General features: G+C 38.2%; 1 protein-coding gene across 2 annotated transcripts in view; it reads right to left on the minus strand.

Moving 5' to 3' along the window:
• Nucleotides 1-304: 304 nt before the first annotated feature.
• The window catches only part of bicc1 (BicC family RNA binding protein 1), a 155,832-nt gene continuing 142,770 nt past the window's right edge, over nucleotides 305-13,366 (minus strand). For both annotated transcript variants that reach the window (XM_079801377.1, XM_079801378.1), the window contains one exon: nucleotides 305-3,028. In XM_079801377.1, the coding sequence (XP_079657503.1) occupies nucleotides 2,898-3,028 (131 nt within the window). In that variant the 3' untranslated portion in view covers nucleotides 305-2,897. The remainder of the gene's footprint in view (nucleotides 3,029-13,366) is intronic.

Here is a 13,366-nt window from a genome sequence, read left to right on the forward strand (position 1 = left end):
TGGCTCGTAATCATAGGGGAACCTTTTTTAGTGCTATATAGCACCAATTTTGGTTCTTCAGTGGTTCTTCAGCGGTTCTTCAGCGGTTCTTCAGCGGTTCTTCAGAGGTTCTTCACCGGTTCTTTGACTAAGGTGCTATATAGCACCTCTGAAGAACCTCTGAAGAACCACTGAAGCACCAAAATTGGTGCTATATAGCACTTAAAAAGGTTCCCCTATGATTACGAGCCTTTTTTTTTAGAGTGTACAATGAAGGTATAGAGTGAAACAGTTGGGTTCTGGTAGTAAAAACTATTTTTTTTTTAATATGGAAATTCCTTTTTATGATAACTAGGTTGTTAATCGATGGTATATGCCTTTGTTGAAGCATCTGTTTGCATTATTTCAACTTATTTTTTAAATAATCGTAATTAAAAGACGATTTTCATGGAACTACATTACCCATGATACTGTGACGAAAAGTCCACCAATCAGAGTCGCGATGCGCAAATCATGCCAAAAGATCTCTTTAGCACCCGCCCACTTCATGAAGAGTCAGTCTCCATAAAATACTTAAATGTTTGTAAATATATGCATATTTTGCAATAAACTTAAAATATATTGTTTCTATAAATATAATCAACAACATTAAATGAATAGTTTTATATTTCACCATTTTTATTTTTATATACATCAGCGTTTTTAGTTTGATTATGTCATTCGCAATGCTTCATGGGATTGTAGTTCTTTCTTTTACCAAAGCCGTTAAAGGGTAGCCTGACAAGCCAGACACACATCAAGATGTTGGGTCTGGAAACTCACCATTAGCAGGGCTCCGAGGGGCGGGATAAACGCTTGTCTTTCAAATTCCCTCTGCACGCAATTGGATAGCGCCATGAGAGCTACAACCAACCAGAGGCGGAGTTAACGTTAGTTAATAGATTAAACTATTAAACTTACAAAGCCGATTCGAAAGACCGCTCTTCGCCAGCTTCTTTGTTTACAAGTAGCAAGCAGAACTGCCGCAACTCTGCCGTCATTATGTTATGTTAAGCCCACCCACCGACTCTATACACGATGTGATTGGCCTGACCAGAGTTTGGTTTTTCCAGCTCACAGGTCTACCGAGAGTTGCTAGACTACACTCACGGCAGATTAGATTCACTGCCGCTAGGGTGCGTCTAGATTTCTAGGCTAGTTAAAGGGTTAGTTCACTCAAAAATTTAAATTATCCAGTAATTTACTCACCCTCAAGCCATCCTAGGTGTATATGATTTTCTTCTTTCAGCCAAACACAGTAATGGCCGCATGCGGCCGTTCCAGCGGAAGAGCGACCTCTGACCCGACGCATAATGTAGGAGTATCGTAAGCTTAGGTAAGAGTAGACGCCTCTCACAGTTCAAACAAATAGGGCTGGGCAACAAACTCAAGCTCCTCTTCTCTTATAATGAAATACATTTCTCTTTAAAAAAAATCTTGTTTTAGACTAATTCATGACCATGGTTTTGTTTTGCTCTATCCTCTGCGCTTCAATGTTCATCAATAAGTCATGTTTCAAGTCAGAGGTCACTCTTCTGCCGGAACTCGACTCACGTACAGCCGTTACCGGAAGCCAGAGTTTATAAAGTTATAAATATGGATATTTTTCTTACAAAAAATATTGCTTTGCTTTGCATTACTTCACTTCACTTCAGAAGGCCTTTATCAACCCCCTAGAGCCGTATGGATAGTTTTTTTGGATGGATGCACTTTTTTGGGCTTCAAAATCAAAGGTACCATTCACTCGCTTGGATGAGCCAGGATATTTTTTTATATAACTCCAATTGCGTTTGGCTGAAAGAAGAAACTCATATGGGCTTGGATGGCTTGAGGGTGAGTAAATTATGGGATAATTTTTGGGCAAACTAACCCTTTAAGTACATTTTCAAGTACATTTAAGTCTTGTACCTTTGTCTTTTGGGCCAATTTTCAAATACTGTTTGGCTTCAAATCAAAGTTTGTAATGTTGTGATTAATCTTGTAGCTGGTTGGTTTGACTCCTAGCTTATAACTATTTAGCGAAGACCCTATGGCAAAAATACTTCTGGAACCAACGCTGTTGAAAAAGTGAGCGGACACTAATGCAATTTATTGACTATTGTATAGCCAAAAACATTCTTTAAAATATCTTCTTTGGTGTTCCATAGAAGAAAGAAAGTCATACAAGAAATTATAGAATTTTCCATTTTCTGTGAGTTATCCCTTTAAGAGTAAACAACTTATAGGTTCAGAAATAATATATATTTATAGACAATGTACCGTGGACCTTAGTTAGGGTAGACGTCATATTTAATTTGATCTGAATGAAAACAAGTGTGCGAGTGATAGACGCACTCTCTATTTCATTTGTGTTGAATGCCGTCTACTCTGACTAAGGTCCATTAGCAATAACAACAGGCTGGCGATTTCTCTCTGGTGTAGCCTGTGGGATGAGATAAGATCCCCTTATGGACAATTTGTGCAGAACACTTTGGCTTGATATCCATTTAAGTGCTTTATGTAAGATCCAAGCTTATCTATTCAGGCGAATCTGTCCATAGACAAGGTATTTAGCATTTTTTAAAGTGCAAAGAATTAGTATGGCGAAGCCTACGACAAGCATATAAATAAAAGTCTGCCTGATCCATATACAAGCACAGTGCAGGAGCTCCAATGTTCCTTCACAACATTTCCTTCATTTTAACATGAGTACCATATTGCATAATGTACCATACTGCATATAATATTCATCATTTCTTTGACCCTTAACCTCTGTTCCATGTGGACATTGTTTATTTGGCACAGTTTCAGAAGGTCTGGGTTTTGGTCCAGTACTTTATGTCAGGTTGGGAATCAGAATTTGTGCAGTTCAGGCCGTGCTTTGATGCATTGGCATGGGCTCACCAGCGCCCGCTCACACTGGCAATGTCTGTGTGGAACTGGCGTGGCAGCCGACCGCTGGCGCCCCCTTCCAGGAACGAGGAGCGGATGTTGGGCGGCTCAAAGAGCTTCCTTCGGTTCTTGTTCAGCTCTGTCAAAACAAAAAGTGGGCTTAAATATTCATTGTTTACACTGCATTTATGCAAGTTACTATGAAACAGAAGTAGAGACAGATCTTTTCTTCTTAACAGATTACTGGAAAAGAAAGACTTTATTTAAGTTTTATGCATCGGTAGTTGACTGGATGTTGAAATGTGGGCGTTGCATTCAAAAGTGGAGGCAGATGAAAGCAAGCTTTTAGGGGCAGGGGTTTAAGCAGACTCAGGCCCCGATCAGACAGAACACGTTTAAATAGTTATGTGTGCTGTTTATGCGCCCCGGACGCCTCGCGTTTTTCGCCTCACGAGTGCTCTGAGCGTCTGAAGTTGGAAAAAAAATTAACTCTGAGCAGAAAAGCACCGACGTCATTCGTCTTTTTTCATTGTCCATTGTTTTTTCCAATAGTGATGGGTCGGTCATGAACGTTTCGATCATTTTGAACAAACTCGGGAATAACAAACTGTCTTAGAGAGTGATTTGTTGACGGCGCATGCGCAACATCCCATAGGTTCTGTACAGGAAACATAAATAATTAGTTCACGTCTCGAGTCTTCAGGTTCGAGTTCGAGCCGTTCGCTCATCCCGTGACATCCTCATAGAGGCTATGCTGTCTGTCCCGGAAAGAGAAATTATTAGTTCACATCTTGAGTCTTCAGGTCCAACTCTTGTTCATTTGTCACATGACGTGACAGCTGTATTTGGATACAGAATTAGTTAATAATTCCCAAACTTCTTTACAAACAAGTGTGTAGTCAGTTTTTTTTTTTTTTTTTTACTCTTACAGTTACATGCTGCGTTTCTGGTCGCAAATTGTAGCTTTTTTATTTCTTGCAATTTCAAATTTTTTGTAATTTCTGTCATGATGGTTATTTTCCATGACATGTGGTAATAATAAAGAGTAGTGCTTTAAACAAACTTTATCTGTATGATGGGGAAAATCACTTTGATAAAGCAAAGATACCTACAATAACAACATAGTTACGTGACAAAAGAACAAACGACTCGACCCAAGACTCGAGAGATGAACTAATCATTTCTGTATCTGGTACCGACTGCATAGCTCAGCCTATGTGGCTGTCACGTGATGAACAAACGACTCGAACCTGAAGACCCGAGATGTGAACTAATCAATTCTGTATCCGGTACTACAGACTGTATTTCACGAGTATTTCACGCTCAAGTGCTGAGTGCTTAGTGTTTTTTACTGGTCGCCGAGAGTTGAAGAATGTTCAACTTTGAGCAAAACGCAGCGCTCATCACTGTCACTTTTCACCCAGCCATCCAATCACAGTGGAGGAGGGGCGGGACAAATACAACACCGACCAACCGCCACATTCTGCTTGTACAATGTCAACAGATGAAAACAAGAAGTATAATAACATAACAAAATAATTTAAAACCAGACCCAGAGCAAATACTTTACATTGTATCGGCATTTTTTTATATAGAATCAATACAGAAACAAATGATCTGTGAAATGAGATACTAGTAACACTTCCACGGATATTCCGTATCATAAGGTGTTTCTCAATGTCAAGGATCCTTTCTCTGCAGGACTGGTCCTTCCAAGTCACTTCCTTCAGAGGCTAGGCTAGGCTCCTCTTTAGCATTCGGAGAACAGGTAAATGGAACAGGCTAGCAAGTGCACATTATTGCGTCATTACATCTGTGAAAAGGTCCGTTAGCCATCAATAACGTAATTTGTATAATATCAATACGGTTGTCATTTGTACTGGCATTTAAACGTTAAACTTTACTTATATTTACTATGGTTATAACAAATGTTTGGTGACGTAAATATTGCCCCGTTAATGCTCCGACTCCGCCAACGTCCGATATTTTGTATTTTTTGAACAAGATAGCAAAGCTGCGCGCATAGGATTGTGGGTGATTTGAGAGAGCGAAGTGCGCAAAGTCTACTCGTAAGCATCCTTTCCTGTATATGGCATATTTTTTGAACGAAGGACTCAGACCTTGGTTGAAGTTCCGAGGATCCTCGACATTGGAACAGCCCTTTGACGGCTGTCGATGACGTAGCATCCTCGGAATTCTGGCTTCCGAGGATCCTTCCTTGACATTGAGAAACGCCTATAGTCTCAACTGAAACCCCCCGCTGTGCTGCCAAATTGCTTTCAAATGCCCACAGCGAGGCGTTTTCAGCAGAGCGCCTAGCGTTTCCGGCTGGATAAAAAAATGCTTTGGTGGACACACGGCCTAAGTTGATGTGTTTGGGGATTTGGCCATTATACGTATCATTTTAATGTGTTGGGGAATTTTGCTATTAACATGTAACATTTTAATTATAATCTGCTGAAATGACTTGAAAAAAGATTGGTTCATTTTGATGAATGAGATTCAAAGATCCGAGTCAGTAAAATGATCCGAACTTCCCATTACTATTGTCCAATCAAATGAATGGAGAGGGGGGCCTTCTGTTGTGGTGCTGGTTTTCTTGATTAGACTGACAGGACAGCTGATTCGGGGGTTGCCTAGCAACATAAAAAAAACCGTGCACTGCTCTTTTCTAAATTAAAAAAACATCAACCAAAGAGAGGCAGTTGTAAATTTCCATTTAACGCTGACTTGAACATCACCACAGAATTTGACAGAAACACTGAGCCACTGCCGAAAACCTGCTGCCTTACTATCTATCTACATAGGCAGATGGTTCAATGACAAATAAGACAAGGAAAAGGAATGTTTTGAATATTCAGTTTAAGACACAGACAGTGGCAAGAAAAAGTATGTGAACCACATGCAGAATCTGTGAAAATGTGAATAATTTTAACTAAATAAAAGAGATCATACAAAATTCATGTTATTTTTTAATTAGTTCTGTCTTGAATAAGATATTTTACATAATTTTTTTTTAACATATAGTCCACAAGACAAAAAAATACCTGAATTTATTCAAATAACCCCGTTCAAAAGTTTATGAACCATTAATTCTCAATATTGTGTGTCGTTCCCTGGATGATCTACGGCTGTTTTTTTCTCTGTCTCAAAACAATGGAGGGACTCAAACACAACTACTAAAAAAGGTTGAAACATTCACTGATGCTCCAGAAGGAAACACGATGCATTAAGAGATGGGGGTGAAAACTTTTGAGCAGGATGATGTCCAAATGTTTATTTTGTTTATATATCTTTTTTTTCATTTAGTACTGCCCTTCAGAAGCAACAGAAGATGTTTCCCAGCAGACAAATTGAGTACAATTTACCTTTATCTTCAAATTCAGTAAGATTTCACCCCCAGCTCGTAATGCATTGTGTTTCCTTCTGGAGCATCAGTGAATGTTTGAACATTTTTTAGTAGTCGTGTTTGAGTCCCTCAATTGTCCTCAGTGTGAAAATATGGATCTCAAAATCATACAGTCACTGCTGTAGAGGGTTCAAGTATGCAAAAAATGCTTGAAAACTGAAGAATGTGCTGGACCTGGAGGACTTTTCTGAAGAACTTTGGGCAGTTTAACTGCCCAGGACAAACAAGGGACTCACAAACAAGCATCACACAACAAAAAAACAGCCGTGGGTCATCCAGGGAACGACGCAGAGTATTGAGAACTAATGGTTCATAAACTTTTGAACGGAGATATTTTTTTAATCAATTCAGCAATTGTTTTGTCTTGTGGACTATATGTAAACATTTTTTATGTGATATATCTTATTCGGGACAGTACTAAATAAAATAAAAAAAATCATGCATTTTGTATGATCTCTTTTATTTTGTTAAAATTATTAAAATTATCACAGATTCTCCAAGTGGTTCACATACTTTTTCTTGCCACTGTATGCCAAGTTCTCTCAAATTAAATGTTTAAATTCATGTTTGATTCATAGGGTTTTGAAAAATGTACATAAAAAATGTTAACAAAAGTTTAAATATTTAGTATACACTCACCTAAAGAATTATTAGGAACACCTGTTCAATTTCTCATTAATGCAATTATCTAATCAACCAATCACATGGTAGTTGCTTCAATGCATTTAGGGGTGTGGTCCTGGTCAAGACAATCTCCTGAACTCCAAACTGAATGTCAGAATGGGAAAGAAAGGTGATTTAAGCAATTTTGAGCGTGGCATAGTTGTTGGTGCCAGACGGGCCGGTCTGAGTATTTCACAATCTGCTCAGTTACTGGGATTTTCATGCACAACCATTTCTAGGGTTTACAAAGAATGGTGTGAAAAGGGAAAAACATCCAGTATGCGGCAGTCCTGTGGGCGAAAATGCCTTGTTGATGCTAGAGGTCAGAGGAGAATGGGCCAACTGATTCAAGCTGATAAAAGAGCAACTTTGACTGAAATAACCACACTGTAATGGTGTGGGGGATGTTTTCTTGGCACACTTTAGGCCCCTTAGTGCCAATTGGGCATCGTTTAAATGCCACGGCCTACCTGAGCATTGTTTCTGACCATGTCCATCCCTTTATGACCACCATGTACCCATCCTCTGATGGCTACTTCCAGCAGGATAATGCACCATGTCACAAAGCTCGAATCATTTCAAATTGGTTTCTTGAACATGACAATGAGTTCACTGTACTAAAATAGCCCCCACAGTCACCAGATCTCAACCCAATAGAGCATCTTTGGGATGTGGTGGAACGGGAGCTTTGTGCCCTGGATGTGCATCCCACAAATCTCCATCAACTGCAAGATGCTATCCTATCAATATGGGCCAACATTTCTAAAGAATGCTTTCAGCACCTTGTTGAATCAATGCCACGTAGAATTGAGGCAGTTCTGAAGGCGAAAAGGGGTCAAACACAGTATTAGTATGCTGTACCTAATAATCTTTAGGTGAGTGTATATTGTTAAATAATATAAATTTAAATATAAATTGTACCATACCACTTGGTATGAGTTGAGTTTGCTTCAACTGCAGTTCTTCAAAGAAAGATTTGATCAAATTACTGATATCTATTTGGAATGCTCTACAAGGCAGCAAATCTATAGAGTGCAGCAGGGAAGACTTATTTGTGTAGGCCAAACCCAGAAACGAGTTAGCATTGTAGCACTTCCGGTTCCATTGTCCTGAAGTCAATTGTTTGAATTTTTTTTGGGGGTTAAATGCCTAAAATAATAGCCTGGTTAAAACCAGACCATTCTCAGTAGTAACTGAGTTATGGTCTGGCAAAGCTTCATAGACAAATCATTTCCAAAGGGGCGTCACCAACGGACGACGCTCAAATGCCTCTCGGCGCAATTGGATAGACCTAAAACCAATCAGAGCGATGAGGGAGATGACGTATGCAGAGCGACGGAGAAACATCTGACTGGCCGTTTATCAATATGCGTTCTTGTCTGTACTTGTGTTCTCAAATAGGAAATGTCCCCGGTTTCCATTTCAGAAATCTGGTCACCTTACCTAAACCACATATTAATGTTTAATATATTATTTTTAAAATGTAAACAAAAAGAGGCAGGGTGTTTTATACTTCGTTTTATTATAAATATATAAGATAACCAATGTAGGCCTAGCTACGCGTTGCCTGAACCACATTCGTGTGGCTATTATTATGTTTAATTTTAATTTTTTTATGAAATGAGGCAGTGGTGTTTTATGACATATTTCGTACGCGAACTTCTGACTTGCGTCCGTGACTTACCAAGTTTGACTCCGGAGAACGAACTCCCGAGGACGGGAGGACACTAGTCCGCCTACTATGCTCTTGACAGCATCACTCAGTATATATTTGTATATGTAGTGCAGGCAATGCATATTATCTTCAATGCATGTTCATAACAAAACGAAATATAAAAAACCCAGCCTCGTTTCGTTTACATTAAAAAAAACACACACACATAATATAGGCTATGATTATCACTGTAATAAATTAAATATGACACAAAACACAACCCAGTCTCTTTTTGTTAAATGTCAGTTTATGTGTGATCATCAATAGCAATTATACAAGTATAAGTAAAAGGTATAAGAAGCTATACAATAAATAAAGCAATTCAGTCAAAGTCAGCGCCAGGAGACTAACGGTTAAGTTTAATATCTTAAAAATATAAAGTTATGAAACTTCACTTTGCCCTCAGATAAAACGATCTGTCTAGGAACAAATTATAGATTAATGAGAGCAAAGATCAGCCGTTAGATCTACACAAGACGAGACGGTTTAACAACTACAGGGACAGAGCCAGCGGCAGACGGCAGAAGGACTGGCCGAGGAAAGGCGCCTCTCGTGGGCTCAATGATCGATTGAGCGCCGCTGAACCACTGGAACTTACAAATCCGAAAACGGCAGATCAAATTTTAAAAAAGGCGCTCTCTTTATAAATAAACCACAGATTTGAGCTTTAAACAACTTCATTCACTCCTGAAAAGGACTTAAAACTATATTTTGTAAAACATTAACACTACCAGAGGACTCTTGCTAAGACCCATTCGTTTTTCCACACGACTTTTGCCGAATCCAGTCGGTAAAACAGTGATAACATCTTTTTTAGATATAAAGGCTTCGAGTGTTGTTCTTTGCTCGGGTTTTAACGAAAAGGAGAAGTTTAAATCGCTTAAAACAGACGCGATAGCTGATTCGAACGAGTGATGCTCCACAGCAGCTGCAAATCTGCTTCAACGTCGCTGCGCTGTCGTCATCGTGTAAAGCCCGCCCCAACGTTTCTGATTGGTGCCTCGATTTCTGGGGTTTAGAAATGGGTTTGAATGGACTCTTTGCCAGACTACTTGCAGAGCAAATCTAAATTTGCTGGAAGTTGTCTGGGTTTTCCCAGGCTACTAAAATAAGGTCTGGTTAACACAAATTCAAGATATTTTCACGCTTTATTCTACGACATAAAATATATCAGTTATAGCCCCTTGGAAGCTTTAACATGTCTTGAAAAAGGCGCTTGCTAACAAGTGGCTAAAGAGGTTGTCGGGACAATAAACATCATGACAGTGAACAGGAAAACGCATGTATTTTTACACTTAGCTTGTCACATTCTAATGCACTGTGCCTCAAAAAAATGGTCAAAATAAGGCATACTACCTTAAAATGCTGCCTATGTTGACAGCTCACTAGGTTTTCCGCAGCTCAGAGTGTCCGCACTATGTTTTTTTTGGATGACAGATCTTATTTACATAGGTGGGCTTGACATATTGTCAATGTTCCCTTTTTTTTGCTGTAGAGGACACAGGCAAAGCAGGACATTTCTCTCACTGGGGCCAAACTTGCATCAGCCCAATATTGTATTTTGGCATCTGAGGTCAGTCAAAGAAATAAACACAGGCCTGCGGTAATTTCCTGTCCTCCTCGCACTTCTACACTTTGGAATCCCATTTGTACCATAATTTCACTTTTAACAATGAAAGGGCTACCTCAACCTCAGGCATTGTGTTTTATTCTCAAACCACGGGGCTGATAAAACAGGAATAATGTTTTTGTTTTAGTAAATATCCTTGCCAGACTGCAGGAAGTCATTATAGTTATCTAGCAGTGGGTGGTCGAAATATATCACAGATGTTCTAGATGTCTAATGGCCAAGCTTGTCACTTCCACTTGGTATCATGCTGGGATGTGGACAGTCAGTCAACCCTGGCTGGTTATGTAAGTGGTAAGCCAAATCCAATTTCATCTCTGACACCTCAATAAATCATAACCGTAATCCCAAAACCCTGCAGCTGTCCAAATTACTCAAAGCTATTAAAAAGAAAAATCTTGCATGGCACACTCTCAGAAAAAAAGGTACAGTGTATGTACAATTTGTTCCTTGGGGAACCAAACGTATAACTGTACCTTTAAAAGGTACACAATTGGTCCTTGGGGTACAATTATACCATTGCTTTCCTCTACTTAGAGCAGGGGAAGGCAAGTTTGGTCCTAGTGAGTCGCTGTCCTGCAGAGTTTGGCTCCAACCCTGAAAGACATCTATAGAAGCTCTTATTCAGAATTAACAGAGGTTTAGATGTTTTATTGAAAATGGTTGGTCACCATTATGGTAATCAGTGTGTCATTTAGTTGGGCAGTTTGACACTTTTCATGTGAGTTTGTGGTTTTTGTTACAGTGTTAACAAAACACATAATCTGTTCAAATAAAAAAAAAGCCATAAACATTGTCATAAAGAAAAATGTTTGACTAAACTAATCACTTACTAAAAATATTAATAAATAATATTCACCAGCAATACTTTCTTGCCACAGATCAGACATTCTGAGTTTTGATTTTTCAATACATTCTAGGGGGAAAAAAGTTTAGACACACAGATATTAAGAATCAGCACATGAATCTCAACAATGGTGACATACTTAATGCTGCAATGCATGCTGGGAGCCATGTGTTTTATACTATGGTGGCTTAGTAGGGTTGGAGCTAAACTCTGCAGGACATCAGCTCTCTAGGACCGAACTTGCCTACTCATGACTTAGAGCTACAAAAATATACCCTTAAGGGTACCAACCCCAGTGAAGGCCACTTGTACTTTAAAAGGTACAATTTTGTACTCTTTTTGTTTTGTTTTTGAGAGTGCATGTTGTGTCCATCTGCTAATATGGTTAATGTTCTCTTGGTTGGTACCAAGTTGATACTTAACTTTGGTAACACTTTATTATAAGGTGACGTAGTTACAGAAGTTACATTTACTTACTATAGTATTAACAGTAAATTACGCATATTTACAAGCAACTAACTAACAAGCACAACTCTCGGCCATTTCAGTCATACAAGTACAGATCCCACCTCTTTGAATGGGTTACAATCAAATTTTAAAATTATTTGAAATCACCAATGAAATCTGACAAAATCGATTGGCTCTTTTATTCAGAAGGAAGGACTTATTCCACCATATTGCGCATTGCATTTTCTTCCATTCATAGTAATATGAGTGCACCATCTTTGTATATCTGTGTAATTACACTGTAATAATGTCACCTTAAAATAAAGTCATTATGTTCATTTTTTAAATAATTGTGCACCTCATGGCTCTGACTAATGTGGCTGCTTTTCAACAATCACACAAGCATTTGTGTGGGTTTGCTGTGAAACGTGTTTACTGTAATGTCGCTGTGCACATGAACATTCAATTGAACTTTTTGGTATTAAGGTGTAACTTTGTAATTTTCAACCCGTTTTGTATTGTTACACAATGACAGTATTATACAGTCAAACCAAAATTGATTCAGACATCTTCAACATTTTTTCACATTATCACAGTTTATTCGCTCTAGTTTAGAAAATGGTAATAAAATATGACAAGAACTCAGAGGTAAACTGTGTCAGAACAAATTCATCTTGATAATGTCAGATAACTTTGATATAAAGGTATGTAATGGATTACAATCAACCAATCAGCTGTCAGCTGTTAAATTTAAGTACACAATTTCGATAATACCAATTTAGATCAACCAATTACCAAGCAATGCTTCATTTTGTTCAGTCTGTGGTGTAAAAGGTCACCTTAGCATTTAAAGAAAAAACACTTAAACCTTTTCCAACACAAGACTGTTTCAGTAAAGGGCAAATTACTCAATTATATAATATACTGGTACAGAACCATAAAGCAAGTTCTGAAAATAAAAGACAGGCATGGATGCAGGACTTAAATAAAGACATTTCTTTAGATGAGTGGGGTACAATATGTTTAAAAGCACAAACACAAACTATAAACACTTGGTTGAGACTTTTACAATATAATTGGATAATGAGAACCTATATTACACCTGTGAGATTAAATAAATGTAACCCTAGTATTCCTGATTTATGTTTTAAGTGTCATAAGCTCCAAGGTAAATTTTTTCACTGTGTGTGGGAATGTGAGGAGATGCAAAAGTTCTGGAGTAAGGCAATTTACTACTACTTCTGTTCCTTTAAGTCCTGTAATATGTATATTGGGTATCTATGTGGACAATTGCTCTTTTTACGTCAGAGAAAGAAACCTGGTGGACTTGTGCCTATTACAAGCAAGACGTTCAATTGCCCTCTGTTGGAAGAATGCTAGCTGTCCTTCCCTTAGACTTTGGTTGAAAAAATTGATATCCAGCTTGGCCCTTGAGAAGCTTACATACGTAATAAAGGGGAAGTCTTCTGAATTTTATGATATCTGGGAGATGTTTACTGAATTTGTTAAAGAAGGAGATATTGAAGAGGCTATAGATGTGTGAACTTATTGTATATACACAAAGTGCTTAAAAGGAGTGTACGATATAAAGCGTTTTATATGTAAGGGATTTATTTTTTACTTATTTAATTTTATTTATGTATATATATATATATATATTTTTTTTTTTTTTTTTTTTTTTTTACCTGCCAGGACTATTGGGGAGGGGAAGGGATTTAAGTTTGGTTTGTTAGTACTTAAGTGTGTTCTGTTTGTTTGTTAAATGTGTAA

The sequence above is a fragment of the Gobio gobio genome (genome assembly GCF_949357685.1).
Source record: "Gobio gobio genome assembly, chromosome: 20".
Taxonomy (NCBI): domain Eukaryota; kingdom Metazoa; phylum Chordata; class Actinopteri; order Cypriniformes; family Gobionidae; genus Gobio; species Gobio gobio.